Source organism: Takifugu flavidus, chromosome 19 (assembly GCF_003711565.1).
Source record: "Takifugu flavidus isolate HTHZ2018 chromosome 19, ASM371156v2, whole genome shotgun sequence".
Classification (NCBI taxonomy): Eukaryota; Metazoa; Chordata; class Actinopteri; order Tetraodontiformes; family Tetraodontidae; genus Takifugu; species Takifugu flavidus.
Genome location: NC_079538.1, coordinates 7,795,062 through 7,819,358, shown reverse-complemented (window position 1 = coordinate 7,819,358; position 24,297 = coordinate 7,795,062). Strand labels below are relative to the sequence as shown.

The 24,297-nt window shown below is 48.0% G+C and overlaps 1 protein-coding gene across 2 annotated transcripts; it reads right to left on the bottom strand.

Annotated features, from left to right (window-relative positions):
- On the bottom strand, positions 1 to 24,297 carry LOC130516057 (tyrosine-protein phosphatase non-receptor type 14-like). 2 transcript variants are annotated; one of them, XM_057016821.1, is made up of 20 exons: positions 23,902 to 24,297; positions 16,797 to 17,249; positions 15,020 to 15,195; positions 10,352 to 10,449; positions 9,609 to 9,676; positions 9,424 to 9,494; positions 9,258 to 9,345; positions 9,101 to 9,189; positions 8,918 to 9,005; positions 8,718 to 8,800; positions 8,577 to 8,637; positions 7,691 to 7,769; positions 6,690 to 7,165; positions 5,268 to 6,554; positions 4,154 to 4,294; positions 3,324 to 3,542; positions 2,166 to 2,294; positions 1,792 to 2,026; positions 1,531 to 1,694; positions 1 to 1,451 (listed from the first exon to the last, which is right to left on the bottom strand). In XM_057016821.1, exons 2-20 carry the CDS (start codon positions 16,968 to 16,970, stop codon positions 1,323 to 1,325), a joined length of 3,855 nt encoding a protein of 1,284 aa, XP_056872801.1. In that variant the 5' UTR covers positions 16,971 to 17,249; positions 23,902 to 24,297; the 3' UTR covers positions 1 to 1,322. The 2 variants fall into 2 exon arrangements, with proteins under 2 accessions (XP_056872801.1, XP_056872802.1); XM_057016822.1 differs by having other exon boundaries at positions 6,696 to 7,165; positions 23,902 to 24,293.

Below are 24,297 nucleotides of genomic sequence, written 5' to 3'. Positions count from 1 at the left end.
TTAAAGAAAATAAGGCTTTATTGCATAATAAGCAAGTATGACAGCTTCATACATGTCAGGGGAGAGAAAATCAAAAAGTCGATGCACTAAAAACGCATATACAAAACATATGTACACATTCTGGAAGGTATCTGGGGGTTTTATCGAATAAAATGAAGGGCTGAAAATTAAATATAAACAGAGTGGAATGCCACGGTGGGAAAATATTGTCACAAAAAAAAACAAGTGCAAAAGGAAATCACTTACAGACTGTTTATACGATAGCATAAAGCTTACATTTAATTGAGAATATATACAATGAAATGAAAAGTAGCATGCATAGTTTATTATGTTACGGTATTTTAAGGGTACCAAGTCAAAAAAGGACACTATAAACATTTGTAGAAATCTTGTCGCATGTCAGTGACTGTATGTACAAAGTTACTGGACAGTTGAGGAAAAATAAAAATTAAATGTTTTTATAAAAGATTCAACATTATATTTTACAGGGTTTCTGTCCAATTAGAAGCGTGATCTTAAGAAAAATGACTAAATTTTGGCTTTTTTGGACAAAAGAGTTTTGTTTTTTAAATTGACACCAAGGGGATTATAGATAGACGGCTTCTTGTTGTTTTTATTTTAATAAGGCACAAAAATGTAGAAATAGGTTTTTTCATGAATACTGAGAATTATTTCCACTGTATTTGCAGAGAAATTATATACATTTTTCTAAAATATCTGAACAGCCATTAAACCTGAAAGGTGATTGGACTGGGAAGACGGACTTAAATATATATTTTTGTTTTTTTTTAAAAAAAATCAGTATAATTTTGATACTGACAATAAAGACTTTTTTTAATGTAAAAATTCCAATAATTTTTTTTTAAACGAATGGGGGTTTAAAAATATCGATTAAAATAAATTAAAATTGTTAAAATACTGATTAAGTTAATGTTTACGGTATTAATCAATAGAATTTGAGACCAGTGGTTCAGAGAGCGTTAAGATAATAGTAAATGAAACCACGCCTCCTAGTGTCCATGCAGCGTACTGCAGTTCCTCACAAAGCCAGGAAATGGGAAAAAAAATTAAAAAGGGAAAAAAAAAAAGTAGAAAACAAAACCTGTATGTTCAAATAACCTTACACAAAATAACACACACAGCACACAGGATGGTCCAGGAATTGCAAATGGAGATCTGAACGCACTGATTTAAAGTAATTTGGAATATCGCTCCAATTCTACGCCGACTCCACCTCCAACAAGCCGTCAGCAACGTTTGATCTGTGGTGCCAAAGAAAAGTACCGCTGTCCTCTTCATCTGCCGCGCCTCAACGGTGGATTTCAGATCAGACGAGAGTTCTTGAGGAACTGGATGAGGACCTGGTAGACAAACTTGTACTGGGAGATGGTCTGCACCATCAGCATCCTCTGCTGCCTCAGCTCTGACAGCATGGTGGGGACCTCCACTGGCTGCAGAGGGGAGAGGGACAGAGAGATGAGCCGTGGCCCCCGGAGATGACAGAAACAAAGTGTGAGCCGCCACCCCCACCTCATTGTGCTCCAGGCAGCTGATCATGAGCTCGGTGAGGATGACCACGCCGGTGCGACCCACCCCAGCGCTGCAGTGCACCACCACAGGGGGGTTGAGGCTCTTTGACGTGTCCAACATGGAGTTAGTGTGTCTCCTGACGGACTGGATCTCCTCTAGGTAGGCTGCAGCACAGAAGAAGAAAAGTCAGACGTTACGTTGATGGTTGGCTGCATTTGCAACGTGTCTTCTTTCATTAGAGCCTGACTAGCGAGCACTCACAGAGGAAACCCTGGACATATTCGGGACATCCCTGTTCGGGCCAGTCGGTGTACTGCAGGTGCCAGACTGTCCTCTCCTGACCCGACAGCAGGTGTTTGACCTTTAACCCCGTGGTGGCGTAGCAGCCCGAGTCAGTGCGGAACTTCGTAGTCACCTTGAATTTGCCGTGAGTGGCGGAGTTGTGTTTTGAGCCCAGTTTGGGCCAGTAACGGTGGCTCTTGGACCTTCCTCCCTCCTGGGGAGGGAAAAAAGAATCACCACGTGGGACATTTCTGTACAATCTCTTGTGCTTAGACAGGTACCAGCTGCCGGGACAAGGCTACATCTGCGGGTGCCATGTGTGCATAAATGAATGTGTGCGTGCGTGTGTGTACCTCCTCTGCAGTAACCATGGCGATAACATTGACCCCTTGCTCCCAGACCATCTGCCAGAAGTCGGCGCATGTGTTGGCGAGTGGGCCCTGTGTGGCGATGTAATGCCACTCCTCCCCTCTGATCATCACCTGGGAAAACACACATAATCAGATGAGGAACAAAAATTACATTTGATGTTAAATAAAAGGAAATATTACGAATAAAAAAACAAAAACAATACAGACAGTAATTTCCTTCACCACTTGGGGGCAGTATAGATCCAAATAAATAACTAATAGGTCTTCCTTTAATAATAAATAAGTTAACACAGCAGTGAAAATTCCCAGTATTCCACACTCCAACCAACTGATCCCTGCTTTTCTTCCCTGATGCAGCATTTATAATCCATACAGGTATATTCCATTGACAAGGATTCAGAGCTGCTTTGGTGCTCAAATTAGCATACCTTGTGGGAGCAATGGCGACAGCAGCTCAGGTTAAGAGGGTTTGGAGTATAGAAGGTATTCTTTGGGAATTCCATGAGCTCTGTGAGCTTAAGAGGTCCAAACATGCCTTTAAAGTGCTTTTCTTCCTCTCCTCAGAGGCATTCATCACTGACATCTACCACCACAGCAAAGATCAAGTACAGTATGTGATCTCTGTTATCATCTGTGATGTGGTGGTCATAAAGTGATCTGAAGCAAGCGCAAACATGCACAAATACGTAAAAACATTCTATTAAAAGTGGCTATAATTGATAGGTACATGTTGGATGTAAATCCAGGCTGTATACGTACTGTAACTAACAAAGCCGTTAGCTTGACGTCACACTGCACATATCTTCTAGTTATTATGGTGACCTAGTTGGAGATGACTGTGAAATAATTACACAGGGTGGTAGCTCAGTATGTTGGCAGGCTGGTCTGAGAAGCAGAAGGTTGTTGGTTCCAGACCCAGCATGGACAAAACATGGATGGCACCAGAGAAATACCAAGGTGCTTGTATAGGGCCTCATAATGAGCTGGTAACCCACCCAGAGATGCACCCCCCAAAAACTGATAAAACCAGCCAAGAACATGACAGCCCTGGGCTCTGCTTATGCTAACAGAGCAGGCTACTCATATCCTCATCATCATTGAAGCAGTGTCCCAAGACTCCTTTTCTCATAACTGAAGCACCTTAATATGCGAGGCGTTGATGTAGCCTGTGTTGTTCTCCTTGTTCGGCACCAGCTCAACCCGGTTCTCCTCATAGGGAACCACATCACGGAAACGGTTGCGTTCCACATTCTCAGGCAGAGTGGCCGTTGCAAGGACGCAGTCGACCCTCTTCTTGAGAATCTGCTCATACTCAGTGAAGACCCGCTCCTCCTCCAGCTTCAGCTCCAATGTCTTACACTGGGAAAACCAAAGAGGGACATTAGTCATGGAAATCCAGCACACTCAGAGGTTTCCCTTTCAGTCCCCAAAAGGAGTTTTGATTCATTCACATTCCAGCATACCAAAGAGACCATTCAGAGCAGAACTCTCATTTTAATAAATGTCCACGTCTCTCAAACGTGGTCAACACTGACTGTGGAATCCCGTAATCTGTAATGTGCATCAACACGTCAACAGAGCAAACTGAGTGTAATTCAGTCTGACGTGTGCTCACTTTTATTAGACCCTGTTTATTTCCCACTCTGTCTGTCTCCCGCTCAGGTCACATTCTTAACATACCAACGAGCCTAGAGGCGATAAGCACCATCGTGCCATGCGTTCCGCGGCTCACATTAGGGATCGCCCGCATTAGCTTAGCAGCAGCTTGGAAAGAGGCTTCACACCTCCGAGCTGCAAGAGGTAGATGTCACCAAAAACATTAAATATTGTGACCATCAAATATAGTCTATGAGATTAACCCAAAGAGTCTGCAGCTCCATAAATCTACAGATTAAAAGTAAAATAGATTTCAATCTGCAAGTAAAAGCACAAAGCTGGTAATTAAAGTAAGTTATCTTATCAGTTCATACCCGTTCATCGGTGGCGGCCTTGGCGCCGTCCTCGGAGGGGCTCTCGGGGACGGGCATCCGGGCCACATAGAGTCCGTTGAGAGCGGCCATCATCAGCGGCCTCTTCAGGGAGTCCACGGACATCTTCTGCCGCTCCAGCGTCTTTAAGAGAGAGGAAGAAGCTGGCGTCAGGTTCATGGGCAGCATGGCGAGGCTCCGAGCGGTACGCAGTCATATGTGCGGGCGCAGCTGCGGGGAGGGAGAAGGTGACGCGCGTGCTAAGTGTCCCCGTTTGTAGGGCAAACCTGGCCGTACCAATCTCCTGCTGGTGGGTACAAAGGTGTTTACCACCGAGGGCTGCGTACAAAAGCCTATTAGAGCAGACTCACCGCTCCTTAAACAACTCAGCTGGTTCTGGGATCGTCTTTGCTTGTCTTCGTCTACGTCCACCTACCTGCCACAGTTTCCTTTACACTCACACGCTCTCCGGGTCACCCTGCTGTACTACTGACCAAACTCTGACCCACACCGCACATTCTCCCCTTCCACCACGGATTACCTCCCCTAATCTCTGATGCTATTAAATCAACAAGACAACTCCACCTCCTCCACCCCCCAGCAGGACTGGGACAGTCAAAACAACAGCTTGAGGGTCAATGAGGGTACCCTCCAGTTATGAGATAAACCATCTGGCGTCCACTAGATGTGGGGGAACAGCTTCTGTTCCCTGATGTCACACAGGCTTTTACAGTTCTGCTGCAGCCGAGGGAGGCGATCGTGCCCTTTGACCTACAGGTGGACCCCCCAGGCCGTGCCTGAACAGAAACGCCACGCACCGACACTAAAACAGCAAAACCAGAGAATAATCTGGGGGATTTATTAGGGTTTTAGGTGCCTGGGGGGACTCAGAGCCTTGTGCTGCCCTCTTAGGTGCTGAGGAACAGCTTATAGCTAATCAGGAACCATTAAAGACGCTGGAAAACAACAGCCTGAAATATTTCGAACTGATGTAACCACTGTGGGCATTTGTCAAGGCTTGGACGATACTTTTACAGGTCAGGATGGGTTTACCTTTTATTCTGTGGACCTGTGACGCAATTGTTTTCTAAATGAAGGATTAAATGTCTTTTCTCACCCTCTGAGCGATTTCCCTCTCGACTATGCTGTCCTCTAAGGAGAACATCTCCGACACGGGCCTCTCCTTCACCGGCTCCTTCCTCACCCTCTCCTTCACGCTGGTCAGGTCCGGTTCTGAGATGGACGGACCTAAGACGCTTCCGTTCACCCCGCTCTGGTCCCCTCGGGTCAGCGTCCCGCTGCCACCCCCTGCAGGGCCACTAGGACTCTGAGGTGTTTTAAGTCCTCTGCCCTGATCGTGATTGGGGTCCACTGGTCCCTGGTTGCTCTGGGACCCCTGACCATGGTTGTGATGGTGGGTGTGATTGGGATTGTGGATGTGGGTGCGGATCTGAGCGTTGTTCGGGGGTCTAGGGGGACCAGGGTACTCCGGAGGTGGTTTGTTGGGTAATTTGGCGAGTGCAGCTTGGAGCTGAGCACTGATGCTGATGTCCTCGTTGAGCCCGGGGATTTGAACATCCAGTTCGGGCCTCTCTTCCTCCTCTTCATCCTCTTCTTCACTCTCACTGCTGTGTATCAGCATGGTAGCGTTGGACAAAGTCTTTTGATGCTGGTAGGGAGCCGATGGGCCCGGCGTTGCCACGGGAGCCTCGGGGGGTTTCTGGGCTGTCATCTGCATGGGCAGCTCCTGTGGCGGCTGAGCTGGAGCTGGGGGCTGGGTGGTTTGGGGCTGAGGAATGGACTTAGCCTGGGTGGGCATCACATGCTCTCTGAGGGTGTTCCTCCGATGAAGGGGGCCGTTCATGCTCTTCATCATAAGCCCCTCCATCCCCACTCCTCCACCTCCTCCTCTCATGCTGCTGATCACCTCCATGCTGTGCCTCTTGCCCAGCGTGGAGCGGTGCTTAGCAGCTACAGTTAGCGGCTCGCTAACCTCCTGCAAGGACTGGTGCACCACGGCCGAGCTGTCCGGCTGGAAGGTCTTCACCGACAGCTGGACCATGCGGGTGACCAGCTCTGGACTGCTGCCACTGATGCAGCGATGACGGTGGCTGGCCAGGTCCGGGGTGCTGGTGGCTGGGCGGAAGTGGCTGGAAGGATAAGGCGGCGGCGGGCGCGACATGTGGTTTCTTAGCATATTGGCCGTTGCTGCATAGTTTCCCATGTTGGCGCCCTGCTGTTTGTTATTGGCCAGCTCGGGCGTGCTGACCGTGTGTGAGATGGAGCTTCCTACGCCTTCAACGCCCACACTGCCTCCATTAATGCTGGGTGAAAGGCAGGGGCCCTGGCTGTTGGCTAGTCCTCCCTGGTGGGGGCCGTGAGACACAGGTTTACTGTAACTGATCTGGAAACACAGGAAACCAGAGTAGCACAAGTCAGATTCTTGGTGTATAATCATGATGTCTTACTTCTTCTTTTACACTTGATGTAATTAAAAACGCAGTGAGAATAAAAAGAGGAATAAAATCTGAGTATCCACCTGTACCTGTGGTGGGTACTGTCCCGGACTGGGTCCATGGCCGTGATAAGGGCCCCTGTCCCTCATCTCTGGCTGGCTGTACACCAGAGCCTCAGGCTGTCGGTAAGCACACGAATTACTGATGTTTAGACTCCGCAGGGACTGACTGTGGAGGTCGTGGTGAGCTGGCAGCATGCGGCGCTTCTGCCGCATGACAGCGTCGTACTCCGGCGTAGGCCGGTAGGACGGAGCGATGATGGCGCTGTGGCGGTGGCTGGGGATGTAGTCTGCCCTCATGAGCTCACTGCCGGGGATGCTGAGATTGGAGGACATGGGTGATGGAGGGACGAAAGTCTGGGAGTGATTGAGGGAGTTCAGGCTGGGGCTGCTGTACATGCTCCCGTTGGGCACCGTACCATTTCGGAAGGGGAAGTCAACCGGGCAGCGGTCCAGGCTGGTCTCCGATTTGTAAAACGGGTCGTCGTGAAAGATGCTGTCTGTGGATTAAACAGCGTTTATGATTCACTTACAACAAAGTTAAGAATTACAAAAGGGGAGCAATTGTCCCGTCACCATAATCAAGGCGATGGCGGCGTTCCTATCATCCCCCAACAAACATTTTCCTCTCAGGTCCAACAGTTTCCATTCCACAAAAAGGAACAAAACACTCATAATCTGCACGCACACAATCAGTCCGAAGACGCATCCACGCGTAGACTCACACCCTGAGTGTTTCCTGCTGATTTTCAATCGGGAGAATTAGAAAGCAAGATGACCGTGTGTGTTTAAGGCAATTAAAGCATGAGGCAGGAATGAGGTCACCGCTCACAGCACCACCATCCAGCTCTAATTGGCTGGAAGATTGTTAAAATACAAACTGGTATGAGTCACAGGCCTGATGGGAAAGACTCATTGGGCTATTAGGAGCATTAGTGTGTGTGTGTGTGTGTGTGTGTGTGTGTGTGTGTGTGTGTGTGTGGTGTGTGTGTGTGTGTGTGTGTGTGTGTGTGTGTGTGTATTACCTTGGGAGCTCTGTGTGTCCTGATAATGCTCTCCATACTGGGAATGCATCGACTGGAAGTTGCAGGACTGGGGCCTCGGCTAAACAAAGAAACACATTTGCAGAACAGAATGAAGACTTTGCCATTTTAATTAGCAGAAGAAAAAACTTTTTTCCAGGTCACTTTTGAAAAGCCTGCTTGATCCGGTTTTCCATTTTGACCATTACACTTGAAAAAAGTCAGTATGGACATTTTCCACTGTACAAACAAATTTAGAAATTGTAGTATCATAGCAACACTCGTTTATGGAGCTAAAAGAATTAGTAATTATATTGATCAGCCAATGAAAACAGTTGTTTCTATTGAGTACTCAGGGAACATTCTAAAATGTTCCTTCACTTTTGGAAAGTATGACTGCTTTAAAACAAAAAAGGGAAGTGTTGATGTCGTAGCAATGTTCATCTGAAGGTTTCTAGCGCCTCAAAAATGTTCTAACAGTGGAAAAATAATTGCATCATTATGTGCAACGCTGCAAAACCTTCCGATCAATAAAAACATTCGATATGTTTCGGATTTTCTTCGAGAGAGAGAGTGTGACAGAGATTTACACCAGGACTCTACAGCCATTGTGCCACATTTAGCCTGGCTATTGTGGGGCCAGCGGGGAGAAGGACGCATAAATCACTGCCTTCATTGTCGCACCGGAAATCAAACCAAGCAACACTCTTGCGAACTTTCCAACAACACCCACCACATCACCGCAGCACATTAAATCAAGGCGGGATACGTTTGAGAGCTGCCAGGACACAGCCAACACACTGACATCTCTGTCTCTCTGGCTCCTTGTGTTGAAAACGTAAAGGCCCGAGGCCTGCTGAGCAACGCAAAAAACAAAGCAAACAACTACCAGAGAGATGCGATGGGTCCAGGTGGGTCTTCTTCTGATGGGTGCAGGCGAGTGAGTGGGCCTAAACACAAACACTGGCTAAATACGCTGCCACAGCAAGATCAACTCTGGAATCTGTTGTGCTTTGGCCTGCAGACTCACTCTGCAAAGATCTTGTTCTGCTTGTAGAACTTGTGCCTGGCGGTGAAAAGGCGTGCGATGTACTTGGCCATTTCCATGTCCTCCTGCAAGATAAATTGGAATTTTCACCATTATAGTCACGGAGATATCCGAGTGTTTCTCTTCCCACACGAGTGTGAGTGCGCCCATGTGTGTGTGAAGGCTCCAGACAAAACACTCACCATGTGAAAAATGATAGTGTCGTCTCTGCTGGTTATCTCCACGGTGATGGCCGACTTGTTGTGCGCTATGGTGCCGATGTCCTTCCATCTGTCGCACAAACGGAAACACGCACATGCTTTCATTTCCCACGCAGGCGGATCCCAGGTGGGCTGAAAACGCAGCGAGGCTCTGGCAACACTTACTTGTGGAGCATAATGGATCTGCCGTTTCTGTGCTTGACGAACACTCCGATGAAGGACACGCCGATGAAGATATCATTGGTGTAATTGTCCTGCATGAGAAGAATACAGATAAGCCTTCCTATAGGGAGGAATGTCTGGGGATATTCCATCCACCTACCTTAGCAGGAAAGGTCTCCTGGCCAAAGCCATCCAGTTTCTCCACCTCCTTGATGTACAGCAGCTCTGCTTCAGCTGCCTGCATTCGACTGGAGAGCACAGAAACGCGTTAATTAAACACACATCCAGCTTCTCTATAACTCACATCAGCACAAAGCTGGAATTACCAGTGACTCTTGTGTTCCTCCGCGACCTTCTTTGTCCACTCCTCCAGCACCTCGTCTCCAGTCGGCCAGTTCTGAGGGTGATGAGGAGGACGGCAGGTAGAAAAAGTGAGTTTCGCGCAGCAAGGAGAGTTAAAAGATGCTTTTAACGGGGGCTCCGTCGGAGTCCAGACGATTTGAGGACTCACCACTGGGAAGAGCACGTACTCCCTGAGGAAGTCCTGAGACATGAACTGAGTGAAGTCGCCAAAGTCAGCTGGGAAACACAAACACAAGCACAGTTAGTGTCAAATACCTGAGGTCTAACACAAGATATTAGTCCTTAGGAAAATGACGATTTCTTCTCTGCCTTTTATTACTCTCTAATTTGGCGTTCAGAGTTAGAAATCCCCATAATATTATTTTAATAGTTTTAAATCACACAAATAATGACATTTACAATTATAAATAAATACAGGCACACCAATCATGTGCAACTGTATTTGATAACGATGCCAAACGGTCACACCAGCGACACCCGCCAGCCAGCCACCTCGCAATCACGTGTCGAGGTGCAACATTTCCAGGCAGCTGTTGCGGACAAGCCCAGCAGATCTCCCAGTGTTCTCCCGCAGATAAACGTCTTCCCGGTGCTCCTAAGACAAAACCTTGGAACTAGCGATAAACTGTCTGTTTACATTCCCCCCGAGACACAGACAGCGCCCAGGAACGAGAGCGAGGAGACGGAACGAGTCTGTGTGTGGATGTGTTTGTGTTAGGACTGATACCACAGGAACTCAAGTGGACTGGACTCTCCCAGTGGTATGCAGCCATATTAGGTAGCAAAGCCAGGAGGACTTGGGAAAGTGTGAGTTTCTTTCCCTCTCCGAACAGTCGATTATTCCCGTGAACCTCTCGTTCCTACACGTGTGCGTGCATGTGTGCGTCTCACCTTGCACTGCTAGACCAGCTAGTCTGATGCCTTGCTCCACAGCACAGTGGAGACGTCCATCCAGCACCCCCTTCTTCACCTGCAGGTAATACTGATACCTAATGGAGATAAAAGGGAACATGAGCAGAAGGTGAAATGCATCATTCCTGGAGAGGTTTGGGGATTTTTTCAAGTGTAAAACTGGTGTGCAGATTAATGGAATTACCAGGGTAACCACCACTGGAGGACAGGTCCATTAGCCTGTTTATACCTGATAACCACCAGGCCTCATTCGAGAAGGCCCACTTAATAGAGAACGCCTTTCCCAGACTGGGTTTTCAGGACAGGACAGAACAGCCAGGCGACATTCCCCTTTTCAAAATGGCAAGAAGAGTCACTTCAGCCCCACTCTTCAACACAACTCTCAGCAAGTGACGCGTTGGAGACGGGAAATCTCTGCTGCTAGCACAACAGAACGTATGTGTCAAAACAGCATCGGCACCAGCATTAGCTGGTTCAAACAACGCTGCAGCAGAGGCCGAAGATGAGCGAGGAATGAGTGAATCACCCCCGGTTGAAATACCAGTTACTCACTCTGGATTTGGCAGGAATGATAAACGTACACGGAGAGGAACCAAACAACTGGGCTTCCAGGGCTGTGAGCTTTTCTTTTTTACAGCAATGTTTCTTTTAGAACTCCAGCAAAAGACTATCAAGACAGTCAATTAATGAGCGGTACTTATCAAAGGCCATGTCAGGAAACTGACCATACAGGAGGCAGAACTGCGGGGCTCACCGGAACTGGCTTTTTTTTGTGTGTGTGACACCAGAGCGGCTGCAGGCCGAATCTTTCCAATGTGGGCATCAAAACATCGTTCTTCCCGACATGTACGCTCGTTTTTGCGCAGCCCTGACGAGCTTTGAATGGACAGTTAGTGCCAGAGTACACAAAGGCCCGTGTGGAGACCACAGAGCTGGACGTGCTTAGTCATTTAACTTGCATTCACACGCAGCTTTTAAGCCATTCCTATCTCGTATTTCCCCTTTTTATTCATTTGCTTGCTTAATTAAGGTCGATTTCACAATTTTCCGCCCCCCTTTAACCTCTCGCATCATTCCCCTTCATATCTATGTGCATTCTCTCCCCCACTTCTTCTCCATCTTTTCTTTTTTGAGCTCCTCTCAGCTCAGTCTCGGACCTATAATCTAACCCCGCCCTCCTCCCTTCACCCTGTCATTACACCCGTTAGCTAAGCTGCCATTCCGTTCCCGTGGCAACCCTCTAATTAGCTAAACCCAAGTGCTGCGGCTACATTGAAGGGAAGGGGGGGGGGCAATGTGGTCTGGGTGGGAGGAGCCTGGTGCAACACAAAGCCTTTCAAATGATTGTAGACTTTGTTTTTACAAACTCTCTGTGTTTTCCCAGCACTCTCTGCATGGGGTCCGGGCGAATGTTGAGGTCGACAGTAGTTGGCTCTCATCCTGAGGTTCAGCGGTAACAAAGCGATGGGGTTTATTATACTTCTGCGAGGTCAGCGGTGGAGAGGCAGATGGCAAATTGTTGAAATAACTGTGCACAAGTGAAAGTCTGACAGGGCAGTCTGCTGCAGCAACAGACAAAAATCAAGAACTTTTCACATGATATTGGGCTTTTTATCCTTCCAACATTTGACCACTGATGATTAACCTGCAAACGTTCCTAATAATAAGGTCAAAGGTCCATCACGGTCCATATAGCACCAAAATTCCTAAACACCGGGGGCTGAGAAAACATGTAAATTGGTTTATTACTCATCACTTTCAGCTCTTAAAAGCCTCACCATGGCTCCAAACACCTGGTGCGTATGTCAGGATGACATCACGGCACCGTAATTATAGGTAAAAATACATCCACAGACAAGAAGGAGAGCCTTCAAGCCTGCGAGTTAGTCGGAACTTCCTCCATGGCAGAGTGCTCTGCTGGCACTCCAGGCAGCCACACAGACACAAAGAGCCCTTTATGTGCCCACGCATGTTCGAGCCCCGCTCAAGACATGCTGCCAGATGTCCAAGTGGCCTGGACAACAAGCCTGCGAGCATATGTGCATGCATGCATGAAAGTGTGTGTACATATGCCTGTCCACCCTCCCCACACACACCTCTGCCTCTCGCCGATCTGACCCTCACCCCTGTTTGGGTCCAGACGGCTTGTGTGGGGCGGGGGGAGGCCCGTTAGAGTGTTGAATCAGCATGTGTGTGTAACTACTTGAACAAAGCGAAGATTTCAGGGCCGTTGCTGCCAGCTGGCCTTCCTCTGGTCAACAGCTCGCTGTTTAGGTTCCTTACTTTCCCTCTCTGAGCCTCTTTGTTTCTCCTCCATGCAAATCAGAGAGAAACCACACACATAACTCCAGTGAGTGTGTGTGTGTGTGTGTGGAGAACTTTCTGAACAGAGATTTCTCATTGACATGGGTCCTCCGTGTACGCCTGCAGCAGCATTGCTCAGTGTCAGCTTCAACCAAGTAGAACCTACATAACAAAGACACCTGTGCAGGCGCCAGATAAAACGTCCAGATGTTGCCTATTTAAGACCAACTAATCTCTTCCTTTGAGGGACGACTGTGTTATTGCAGCCACATAACAGCATCATATACAGACGGAGTACCGCCGCGGCATGACAAACACATGAAAGTCAATACAGCGTTACATGGCTACTCTGGTGTCTGTCTGACTCCTGCTGCTTGGTGGATCCATTGATTCGGTTTCAAATATTTCCTGGAGAATTGATTTGGTCGACCGCAGTTCGCTTCACTAAGCTGCTGCCGGGCCGACAGGTGTCCCTCCACAGAGCCCCGAATCTTAACGGCATTAACATCAAAGTGTTTACATTGGCTCCAATTTATGTGATTTAGTGACTTCATGTTTGGATTATTGGCAAAAATATGTAGCCAGGGCACACACACACACACACACACACAGACAATCACACACTCATTAGGTAATTTTCACAGCTGGCGTTTGGAAGCGAGGGAAAGAGGAAGAGATGAATGTATGAGTGGGAAGGACGGGGGACCAGGCGTTAGGTTACACATCAGACACATACTGAGCTTCAAAGAGCTGGCCGCATCATAACCCTCACATTACTTTCACAATAATTCTCTTCTACCAAGACAAGACCGAGCCGACACCAGCCGGAAAAAAACCTCCAGAGCTGTGATTTTTTTGTTCCATTTCCTGTTAAAGTGTGTTGGAAAGGCATTTTGAGCGCCTCAGTTTGCAACTGAAATACATCGATTTAAGGGAAACACTCTAAATTTAAAACCAACAGCACATGAGATTTGCTGTTGTTTGCTATTGTGAAACAATAAATCACAACAGCAACGGCCACAAAACCCAAATCCACTCCCACTGCACACACAAGCACAAACATATTTTTTATTGCGGACGCAGAAACGTGTACATGTTCCAGCGAAATCAGCATGACTAAAGTTCAAACGTGCAGCCAAATATTTGATTTACTGTCTTCTTTTTGTCCCCTGCCATTTATCAACCCACGTTTGTTTGTCTATTTCCTTTCCTGAAAGTGAGCATATTTATCATTTAGCTAATAAAGGATCTGTTTTTGTTTCTTTAAAAATGGGAAGTTCTCTAATGGACGTAGAGGCAGTCACAAGCGACACTGCTAAGTTTAAAACAGCTTATTTAAAGACTTTTTAAGTTTAAAAAATAGCTTTAAGTGGTTTCCAGTATTTTGAGGACGACCTTGGGGAGCATGGATGTGCTCACAATGTGCTGTATTGTGACTAAGTCTTCTGACAGGGCTGCAGCTGGCTTCTGAGAGGATTCTTGGGGGAGTGTGCGAGGTGTGAGCGTGCGTGCGTGTGTGTGTTTTGTGTAACCAGACATCCCCCATCCCCTTTATTCATCCCTCCTCCCCCAATAGTACTTCTGCAGGGAGGAATGTGTGGTCCGCCTCCTACACTGGATGGCCGTGCCAACATTCCTGACTGAACTAAAAAGGAGGAAGAGAGAAAAGTGAGCGTGGGGGCCGATAGAGTGATTAAGGATTCGGGAGAAGGTTGGTGATGATCGACGGCCGTTAAGAACGGAGCATAGGGGTGGGGGGGCGGGGGTGTTATACCGTGTACGGGGATTATCGGCAAAAGACGGCAAAGATTGAGGAAAAGAGGCAACCATTGTTCCCCTTAATTGCCCCTTAGGCCCCATCATAACCCCTTCAACCCCAAACACCCCCCACCCCCCAGTACCATCCTTTTACCAGACCACAGATTCTGGCTTCTGGAGAACAAACCTGACACACACAGCAAGTGTGTAAGAGACCAATTGCTGACTGGCAGATGGCAAATAACACACACACCCACACACTCACACACACACACACATGCACACACACTCATACTCTATCTGAAACACTCATCTCAGCATCAAATCATCAAGCTGTGACCTGCATTCGACCCATTTCTACATCCAGAAAAGCTGGAGTCATAAATTCTGCAACTCGGTGTGAGACAGGGTGTATGTGTGCATGCGTGTGTGCATGTGTGTGCGTGTGTGTGAAGGAAGGAATCTGATATGGCATATTATCCACCTCACACTGACCCCTGGATACACCTTTTCATTGCATCAGCAGGATGATGACCACTGGGAACGAGGAGTTTTCCAAAGGTCTCACTGTAAGCTGCAGTTTACCTGGTGGCTTCCTGCTCCAGCTGCGAAACGTTCGGCACGTAGAACATCACTCCGAAGAAGAGCAGCGGCTCGTTGCCAAACTTGTCCAGCTGCTTCTTGAGGGGCTTCTCCAGTTCCACCCAGCGGTGGGCCGGGGCCTGGGTCTTCCCGTTGAACCAGAGCCCAAAGTAATGCGTCTAGGATGGAGGAGAGGTTGGTAGAGGGTCAGCATGGGGCAGTGAGGTCATGGAGTGGAGATGTAACAGGAAACAGGACAGCGTGGGCAGGAAAGATGAGAGAGAAAATGGGATGAGGAGGAAGTAAACAAGAAAGAAAGAGAGTTCTGGGTTGAGAGATAGAGATAACAAGATAAAGGAAATGTGCTCAATGGAAAAAGTATTTGGAAACATTTATAGAAGTGTAGATATAAATGGTTATGAAGGCAACTGATGAATATCTGAGAAAGATTTAGGAAGAATGGTATTAATAACGTACTGAAAGACAGTGATTATAATGGAATATCACCAAAAAAAACAACAATAACTAAGTATGTTTGGAGATCAAGGAACTCTTCAATAAATCTAAAATAACCACCTGGAGGTCTGTTCCAAAACCAGGAAATAGCTTTATTTATGTTCTTGATACATACTAGGGACTTTCAAATGAAAATGGTCAAAACTAAGTGTGATTTAGGTCACAAGAATCAGCTTGTGTTGAGATTTGGCTGCTGGTTTTCTTCACAATTGATATTTGATGTTCCCGCCGGTCTGGATACATGCATGAAATTCTTCAGAGGTCTGTTTTCATGGATGCGAGGCAGGTCCTGACACGCAAGCAAACGACATGAAATCAGCTCCCGTCATATTTCACTAGTCAAAACAAACCTCTGGCTCAGTCGAGCCGCGCAAAGGCGGCTCTCGAGAAGCCTCCATTAAAACGGCTGCTTACTTCGCCAACGCTGCATCATTTAATTACTGTTTTAGCAAACGCCTCGAATCCTCACTGGCGCGGCCAAGTGGAAAGAACACCTGTTTTGTTTGCAGGGATCGACTGTTTGGGAACGATAGTCGTAAAAATGATAGCTGCGACAGGGAACAGTGGTTGGAAATGAGGCCACGCACCACCCATTATAAAACATCACTGACATCTGGCAAATACCGCAACACTGTGTGAGTGTGTTCAACACCCCCCACCCCCACACTCACTCAACGACATGTGTTCATCAAAATCAACTGGTTGCCAACAAACACATCCGCCCTTTGATCACCAAGCGGCACAAAACCTTTAAAAAAAATTAGAAACCACACGAAAAGCAGAAAGGATCAAATGTTGTCGCGTCTACCAGCACACAGCGAGGTGTCGTTAAACTCTGACAGAGGGGAATGTAAAGAGGGTGCCAAACGGGGGGGGGGGGACAAAAAAAGTGTGGAGGTGCGGGTTGAAATTGGCCAGGCAAATGAGGACTATCTCTTTCTTGTGCTGGGAAAACAAGACAGAGGGTGTCACGCTTCGTTAGAGCCAGACAAGGACTCTGCAGGGGATGGACAGCAGAGGGCAGAGAATGTGGAGGGAGACACGCGGCAATCACAAACGATCATAAATCTCGGATTTATCGGCACAGCAATGAGGAAAAGCAAACACTACAGCCCTCAAACAAGCACTGAGAGGGCAGGAAACCATCCCCGTTACCACTGGGATGCACAAACTAATTCTCCTGGACCATGTGCAATTAAATATGGTATACTTTCACAACATGCTGACGTAGTTTAAGAGTTGCGCAATCATGGCTGATCCTTACTTCCCGTAGCTCCAGCCTCTGCGCCACAGCCTCGAGGCATTCCTGTCCCGTGCTCTCCACCGACAGGGTGCATTCGATCACGTTGCCATCCAGCAGGCGAATCCGCGTCACAAAGTAGTTCTTGCTCAGGACGTTGTAGCGCCGCGTGCGTCGCAGCTTCAGCCGGAAGGGCATGTCTGTGTTTTTGGCTTGTTTTTTCTTTTTTAGGAGGAGGAGGAGAGGCGGCGGGATGGGGGGGGTCACAGCTGAGTCAAAGGTTAAAAGTCACTTGGGAGCAAGCAAGTGAGGAGAGGTGTGGGCGGGCTCTATGACCTGGCCTGTGCCCTCCTCACTCTTGCGCGACGCCAGCCACACCACTGGGTGGAAAGATGGACCGTGGCGGGGCAGTGGCCCATTCCCAAAGATGTCCGGAGAGGAGGAGGAGGACGATGATGAGGAGGGGGCGAACAGGTGCTGCAGAGAAAGACGAAAAAGGAGTCGTTATTAACACAGGATCGAGAAGGTCTGTAGACTGCTGACACTCACACAGGGCTGCAGAGTTTCCACCTATCAGAGCTTCCCACACCACAGCTGCCTACAGCATCACCTCAGTCACATCCGGTGCAGCAACAGCAGGAGCGGGGGGCAGCTAGCACACAGCTTTAGCCCACGGTGGCGGCAGCTGCGCTCTAGACGGCCCTTTGAGGCCCGAAGTCGGCCAAAGCTGCTAGACAGACGCAGAGATGTGAAGCCATGGATGAATGGACTTCAAACGGCCTGAGCAGACATCCATCTGAACCCAGCAGCTGGCTTTGAGGAGCTAATGGAGCTTCTAAGTCTCATATCTGCCTGTGTGGGAGGCCTTTCCTCTCCTTTTTATCGCCCCTCTGTCCGCCTGCAGCGCATCGACACACATTTGTAGAGTGTAGATGTGTGTAAGATCACACACATGCGTGGCTAACACATGCTCGCATGGGCCCTTTTCTGACAGCTACTGCCACAAGACAGGAATTATATGTCATCGTGATACACACACAGGAAGATGCTGAAGTCAGACACCACCGTATTCGTCCATAATTTTAGAGTGTTTTGTTACGATCTTGTCTATTACGCCCTGTTTACCTGGTATCAGCTGACGTGCACGTGTCCGCATTAGTCTGGTCTAGTCGCTCCTAATTAAACACTTAAACTGTTTGGGTGATGTCAGCCGGTTTTTGAAAGGTGGTGTCATTTCAAGGGTGGTGGCCACTCGGGTGCCTCGTTAGACAGGAATGAGCCAACAAAATTTTTTTGAAAAAAAAAAAGGCTCCACACCTCCTTTACAAGGAAACAACATCGCCTCCCTTCAAAAAGACAGGAAAAACAGAAGCCACTTAGAGAAGTGCAGAGGTTTTAAAACGTTGGGGAAGTGCGGGAAAATGGAGACAGAACGGGGGGGGGATGCATTAAAATGAAAAGAATGTGTGAAAAAGGATGGGGGGAATGCAGCGAGGTGAAGGGAGAGGGGAGGAGTGAAGATGGAGTGGATATGTTGCTTCTTGTCCTCTGCTCCAGCAATGTGTTGTTGATAGTCAGCTTGGACCCCAGCCCAGATTCCTCTCTGCCCGGACTGGAAAAACATAGCACACCTGACAACAGTATGAAGCACTGGCAGGAAAAGTGTGTGTAAATGTGCGCCTCGATAAGCCCGAGTGAGCGGGATCGGCAGGGGAGGCGGCCAGGACTGAACGAGTCCAAGAAGCTGTAAACTGCTGACTTACAGCCGCGCTGTTTGGTATGAATTGAATCACCCTCACGTTAGCCTATTCCTTTGTAAAGGCCGTGGCCCTCTGGGAACCATAACACATTCCTCTCTCCTGAATCCATCGGAGACGGCTCACTGCGGTGCGGCATCATCCTATTTATGTGTTTCTTTATGGGCGAGCAGCCTAAAACACACACAACATCAACAACTGCCTGAACTAATAACAAATAAAGGCTATGAGAATCGGTGGACGGTGCTTTAAAAAGCCGTTTCAGCATGCCGTTGCAGTACGTGCTCGATGTTAAAAAGAGGCGCTATGATTTTCCTTTACTAGGTAGAAGGTCACAGAACCCTCAAGGTCACCATCAGCGAGCTTATATAGGCAATTTGGGTCACACACCTGAAACTTCACCAAGCCAGGAAGTGGCTTTGATAATTATGAGTGCTTGCTTTGATCTCCCGGGAAAATCATACTGGCTGGTCTAATGAAAAGTGTTCCGTTTTCATGAACCATTTTGATTGTGGCCATTCCTGGGAAAACGCTGTACAGAGCGCTGGTCACTGTGGACAGCCGGTAGATAAACACACACAAAGACACAAGTAAAGACAAATACTTTCACTGTGTGTACAAACATAGACGTGCAGGAACAAGGAACACCGCAGACACACACACATCAGGTTCTTCAGGGGTTAGCCAAAGGACCAGACCAGACACAGTTAGTGCTGCTCAGAACCAGTAATCAGTGGCGTGGTTGGGTGTGCGTGGTTAAATACAGCCAGACAGATGGACAGACAATAGCCGGGACCAGAACCCACTCCTCCAGCTGCTTCAACGCCACAACAGCCCCGCAGTGGCATTCTCCGCGAAGGCGATGTTTATTTCCAGAGTGCAAAAGCAGCGCATACATTTATGAATTTGCACATTGTAATTTTGTGGCAGGGAGAAAAGGAGAGAGGGAGAAAAAAACGGGGGAAGAATTTTGTTTTTCTTTTCCAGCTTCGGCTAAAAATATACAAAGCTGTTGCCGACTTTTGTTGTTTTTCTTTGTTGGGATAAAGTGATGCGGTGACAATCAAAACGGTGGAAGGAGCTAAATTTCTTCTCTGCGTCTGTCGGCGGCGGAGCTTATTTTTAATCAAGATAAACTGGATTTTGCTTCAAAAAGGAGAAGGCGGCCAATCCAAAATCTGCATCCTTTTTAGTGAACAGGGCGTGCTGTTCCGTGGTGGCCTCCGCTGAAACGTTTTATCAGGAACTTTCACGCCGTGCTTCTGAAAGATGTCACCGTGACAGAACGCCACCAAATGCTAGTCAGTTTATCCACTCGTTGCCTCATTCATTAGCATCCCTAATAGTTTTTATTTAAACCCACTTTATCTGCACATCGTTGATGAAGACAGTCACAGGTTAGGATGCCCAGTATCACTGCGATATTTCAGTCGGGTCCTTGATGCAACCAAACAGGAAACTGTGGATTTTGTGCCATTTAAGTGTCTCTCTTTTAACCATCTGGGTCCCAGGGGTCTCAAACACCAAAGTCAGAGTTAACTGAACTTCTTTTAGGTCTTGACGCCTTCGTTGGCTCTGAAAAGGTTCTTGTGTTGTTCTTCTGATCACAGTTCTTCTGTAAATAAAACATCAAGACAAGGTGGAACCTGTGGAAACTTTAAGAAGGCTGACATTTTAGGTATGGACACCTGAAAATGTAGCCCCCAAAGCATAAAACATGGGATGAGACCTGCGCTGGTGCTTTTCCTTTACGACTAACGTTAAACTAGTTGTCTCCCTGCACACCCGTCTGCTCTCCATTCACAGTCAAACAATGGCCAGCAACAAAACGGCGTTTTGTCGCCGACCGCTAAGACCATCAGATCCAGCCCTCCTCGGGTCGAGGACGCAAGTGTAGCGTGTGTAACTCAATCAATCTCGTCTCTGCGGCCGTCTCTGTCTGAAATGCCAGTGCCACCCCCCCCTCCGCCCCGCTCGTTACGCATGAGCGCCGGGGCAAAACAAACGGGTTAAGTGCTTCACAGCTCATAACTACAATTCCTCCCGGTCAGCTCAATGAGGCCCAGATCACATGGAGGAGGGGGGGGAGTAGGAGGAAAGTGGAATTTTGTGGTGGACAATTGAAATCCTTGATAGGTTTCAGCGTGTCATGTGACCCGAGTAGAGACGCTGTCCTGTCAACTACCAGTTGTAACGCACACACGGTTCAGCCTTCAGTATATGTTGTCATGATGGATTTAAAGGAGAATAACGAGGTTAGTTGTGTTTTTTCAGCGAGCTCCAACGCAGAATATCATTTACTACACAACCATATGTCAAGCAACAAAAAGTGATATCTTTCTTTTAGAAAAAGAATCTCTACCCAAGTTTTCACAGGTTAGTTGTGGTGTAAGCAGCATCGTGTTCATATAAAAATATTCCTTACTTTTTAATCCTCGGGAAAAAAAAACCCTATTAAAGAGTTCAGTCTACAATAAGCTTACACGCAGTCCCTGACACACTCTCACACACACTCGTACTCACTCAAAACCATATTGTCCGTGACATGCAAGCGTGCGACAGCTGCAGACAGATGGCGGAGCCAGGTGGACAGACGGCGTGTTTGTAACAAGTGCATCTGCTCTTTCACTTTCCAACGTTTTTTCTGTCTCCACATCTGAGACACACACAGACACAAAGTCGCTCTGTGATATGTCAGCACACACTGGTGATTGAATACACAGAATAGAGTCCATTAACTGTGACAAACCCTGACCTGAAAGGTAATAAAGTTCGCTGGGTACAAATAACCCAGCGGGCGGAATTCACCATCGCGGCACTTAAAGGCGGGTCGAGGATCAGAGAAGACTACTGCGGAAAGACTGGCCAGAATCTGATTTTCCAACCCAGTCATGATGCGGCGCTGCCAGCTCATCCTCAGGCAGTGAAACCTGAGGAGCTGTGGTTTGGGGAGCTGGGAGATACGACTGAAAGAGCCATCGGAGCGTCTCGGATGCAAACAAAGCAGCGGTGAATCCCAGCACCCACACGGGAAAGGTTTCAGATAAGTGGGAGTGAGTGGGAAAGGGAAAATTTGTGACAGCGCTGTTTCACATGCTCTTATCATGTTAGTACAGTTGGCCGGTGGGGGGGGGGGGGGGCAGAGACAGAGAGGCTGATAGCCGTCTCCTCACCACAACAACAGAAACAAGGGGACGATCAAGCGTCAGCCACCACCGTCTGTTCCTTCAAAACCACCAGCGCTGTTCACATTTTCCATCCTGCTGCCCCCACCCCCTTTCTGGGAACCAAACCGCACTCACATGACCAAATACAACTCCAAACGCACACGCTCCCTCGCCACAAAGCCACCGAGTGTTTTCACAGAGTTACACCCCAAGGCACCCAACAAGGAGCCTCAATATAGCACCGGGTTTATGGGCCCATGAAAGGGGGCAACGCTCTGGAGCCGCTACTGCTGACATCCGGCTGCATCTCCCACTTGGCGGCCGCGAGGGAAGGAAAAACGCGCCGTTCACGAGTGAGATCAAATGGAACATTCCATTTCCTGTCGCTCCAATAAAAGGGGGCGAAATCACAAGCAGACTTCCTGACAGAACGGCGAGGGATTTGTTCACAAAGCGATCGCGCTGCTGGTGGTGGGGGCAGCGGGGGTGAGAAGGGTGTGTGTGCATGTGCGTGTGTGCGCGTGCAGGGAGGGTGGCTGTGATTGACAGCTCACCCATAACTCCTAGAGGGCAGCTAATATGGAGTGTGGGAGAGGACAGGTTGCATCCCGTTCACCATTCTGCCTTCATCTGCCAGACAACACACACACACACACACACACACTTCACCGCCCTTCTGCTACCATCAATATTGGATCTATCAACTGTATGTGTCAGTTAATATTTCTATCTTGTGAATATATTTTTACCAAAAAAATGTGAAAATATGTGTGAAAATCTCCTTGGAGATTTAAGGGTCCCAACTCACCAGTGTTGTTCCGGAATAACTGAGATCACTGCATGTAATTCACATCCAACTGGGTCTCAAAGGGTCTACACAAATCACCAATTATCAAACAGTTTGATGACTAATCTTGTATAATAAGGGACGGATTAAGGGTGGACGAACGTGTGACAGCCCATCATCCCAGAGGTGAGACGCTGCACAAACTTTTCCTGCCTCTTTCCCTCACTGCTGCAGCATGAGCACTTGACCAAAATTACAGGTATGGCTGCCCAACATAGCAATCGGATGACCTTTAGACACACACGACCACTGGATACCCAAACAATAGCCACTCTCCCGTCTGCAGGCGGACACACATTATGTAGTAAACACCTATTATATTCATACCAAGCTGACGTTAAGCAAACTAAATGCCTGTGGGAGTGCGGGTGTTAACGTTTAGCAGCCCGGCTTGATGATGCAGACGATAAAGAAGAAACAATATGTCTATCAGACATTTACCCACAATCCCTCGTGTCTAAACACAGCCCGGTGTACTGAGACCACGGGCAAGGATGGAGGATTCGGACTTTTGGCCCTTTAAATTCTCGGTGTCTTAAAAGTGCTGTGTATACTCAAGCTCCCGCTCTGGCACCATATAATTTACACAGCATGCCTCCGAGCTTATAAAGACAGCCAGATGTGAGTGTGTGTATGAGTGTGCGCGTGTGTGTGTCTCTCTCTCCTGCTGCAGCTTTGCTATATTTGCCTGAACTCTCGTTTTTTTTTACCCTCACAATCAGCAGTCCAGGATGCATGTTCAAACACATCTTTTGCACACTCTTACCCAAACACGTATGCACCAGGTATGCAGATGGAGTGAGAGTAATGCTCGGGTCAACAACAGGGTGACATCCACAGCACAAAGATGTACACGTCCTCCGAGCTCACTTAGCCATCCATCACTACATGTTCACCTCTCACCCCGCGCCTACAAGACGTCCACTAAAGTCAAAAGGTCAGCAGGTGCCTGGAAATCTTGTCCCGTTTAAGTGCTGTGGACACTGATTGGTATGCACCAATCCACCCCCCCAGAAAGATACCCAAATCAATCCTAAAAGAGGGGTGGTCGTGCAGAAGGGTCTATAAAGTCAAGCCTATGAATATAACTGCAGTTTGGCCTCATTAACTCTGGAGAATGTTGTCTGATTAGAGGGGTAACCAGTAATTCTCCAGCTCCTGATGAACTCAGCGCCGGCAGCAAACATCTTAAAGATGGTGTTTATTGGTTAGGAGACGGGAATTGGGGAAGTCATTTGAGTTCCGAGCTTGTCTTGTGCGGCCGAGTCATTTGGCCCACATTTGAACAGAGATGACTCAGACTTTAAATGCTTCTCACTTTTCCGGTGAAGACTTTTCCCCCCGAAAGACAAACTCACCCTTGGTCCTGCGCTACATGTCCTTCTCTGCTGGCTGATGGGGAGACTCTCCTTCACTCGACGCCGAAGTTAATAGCAATCACAAACTCCTCGTGCAACCCTGTATTTATCTGTTTGTGAAATAGCTTCGGATCCCCATGTGGAAAAGCAAAATCTCGAGCGAATCAGTCGCAAAAACTCCACTCCGATAGCTCCTTCGACTCCCTCCTCTGCTGGTATTCTGGTTTACACGCGGAACAAGTAAAATCGCAAAAACGCTGAAAAACTTTGCACAACTTGGCCGTGAGTAACGACGACGTTGTGTTCTTTTCTCGCAGGGTCTCTTGGTATGTTTATAGTAGCGGTCCCTAAAGTCCAATGGAAGTGTTCAGGGCTAGGGGGCAGATGATGCATTCA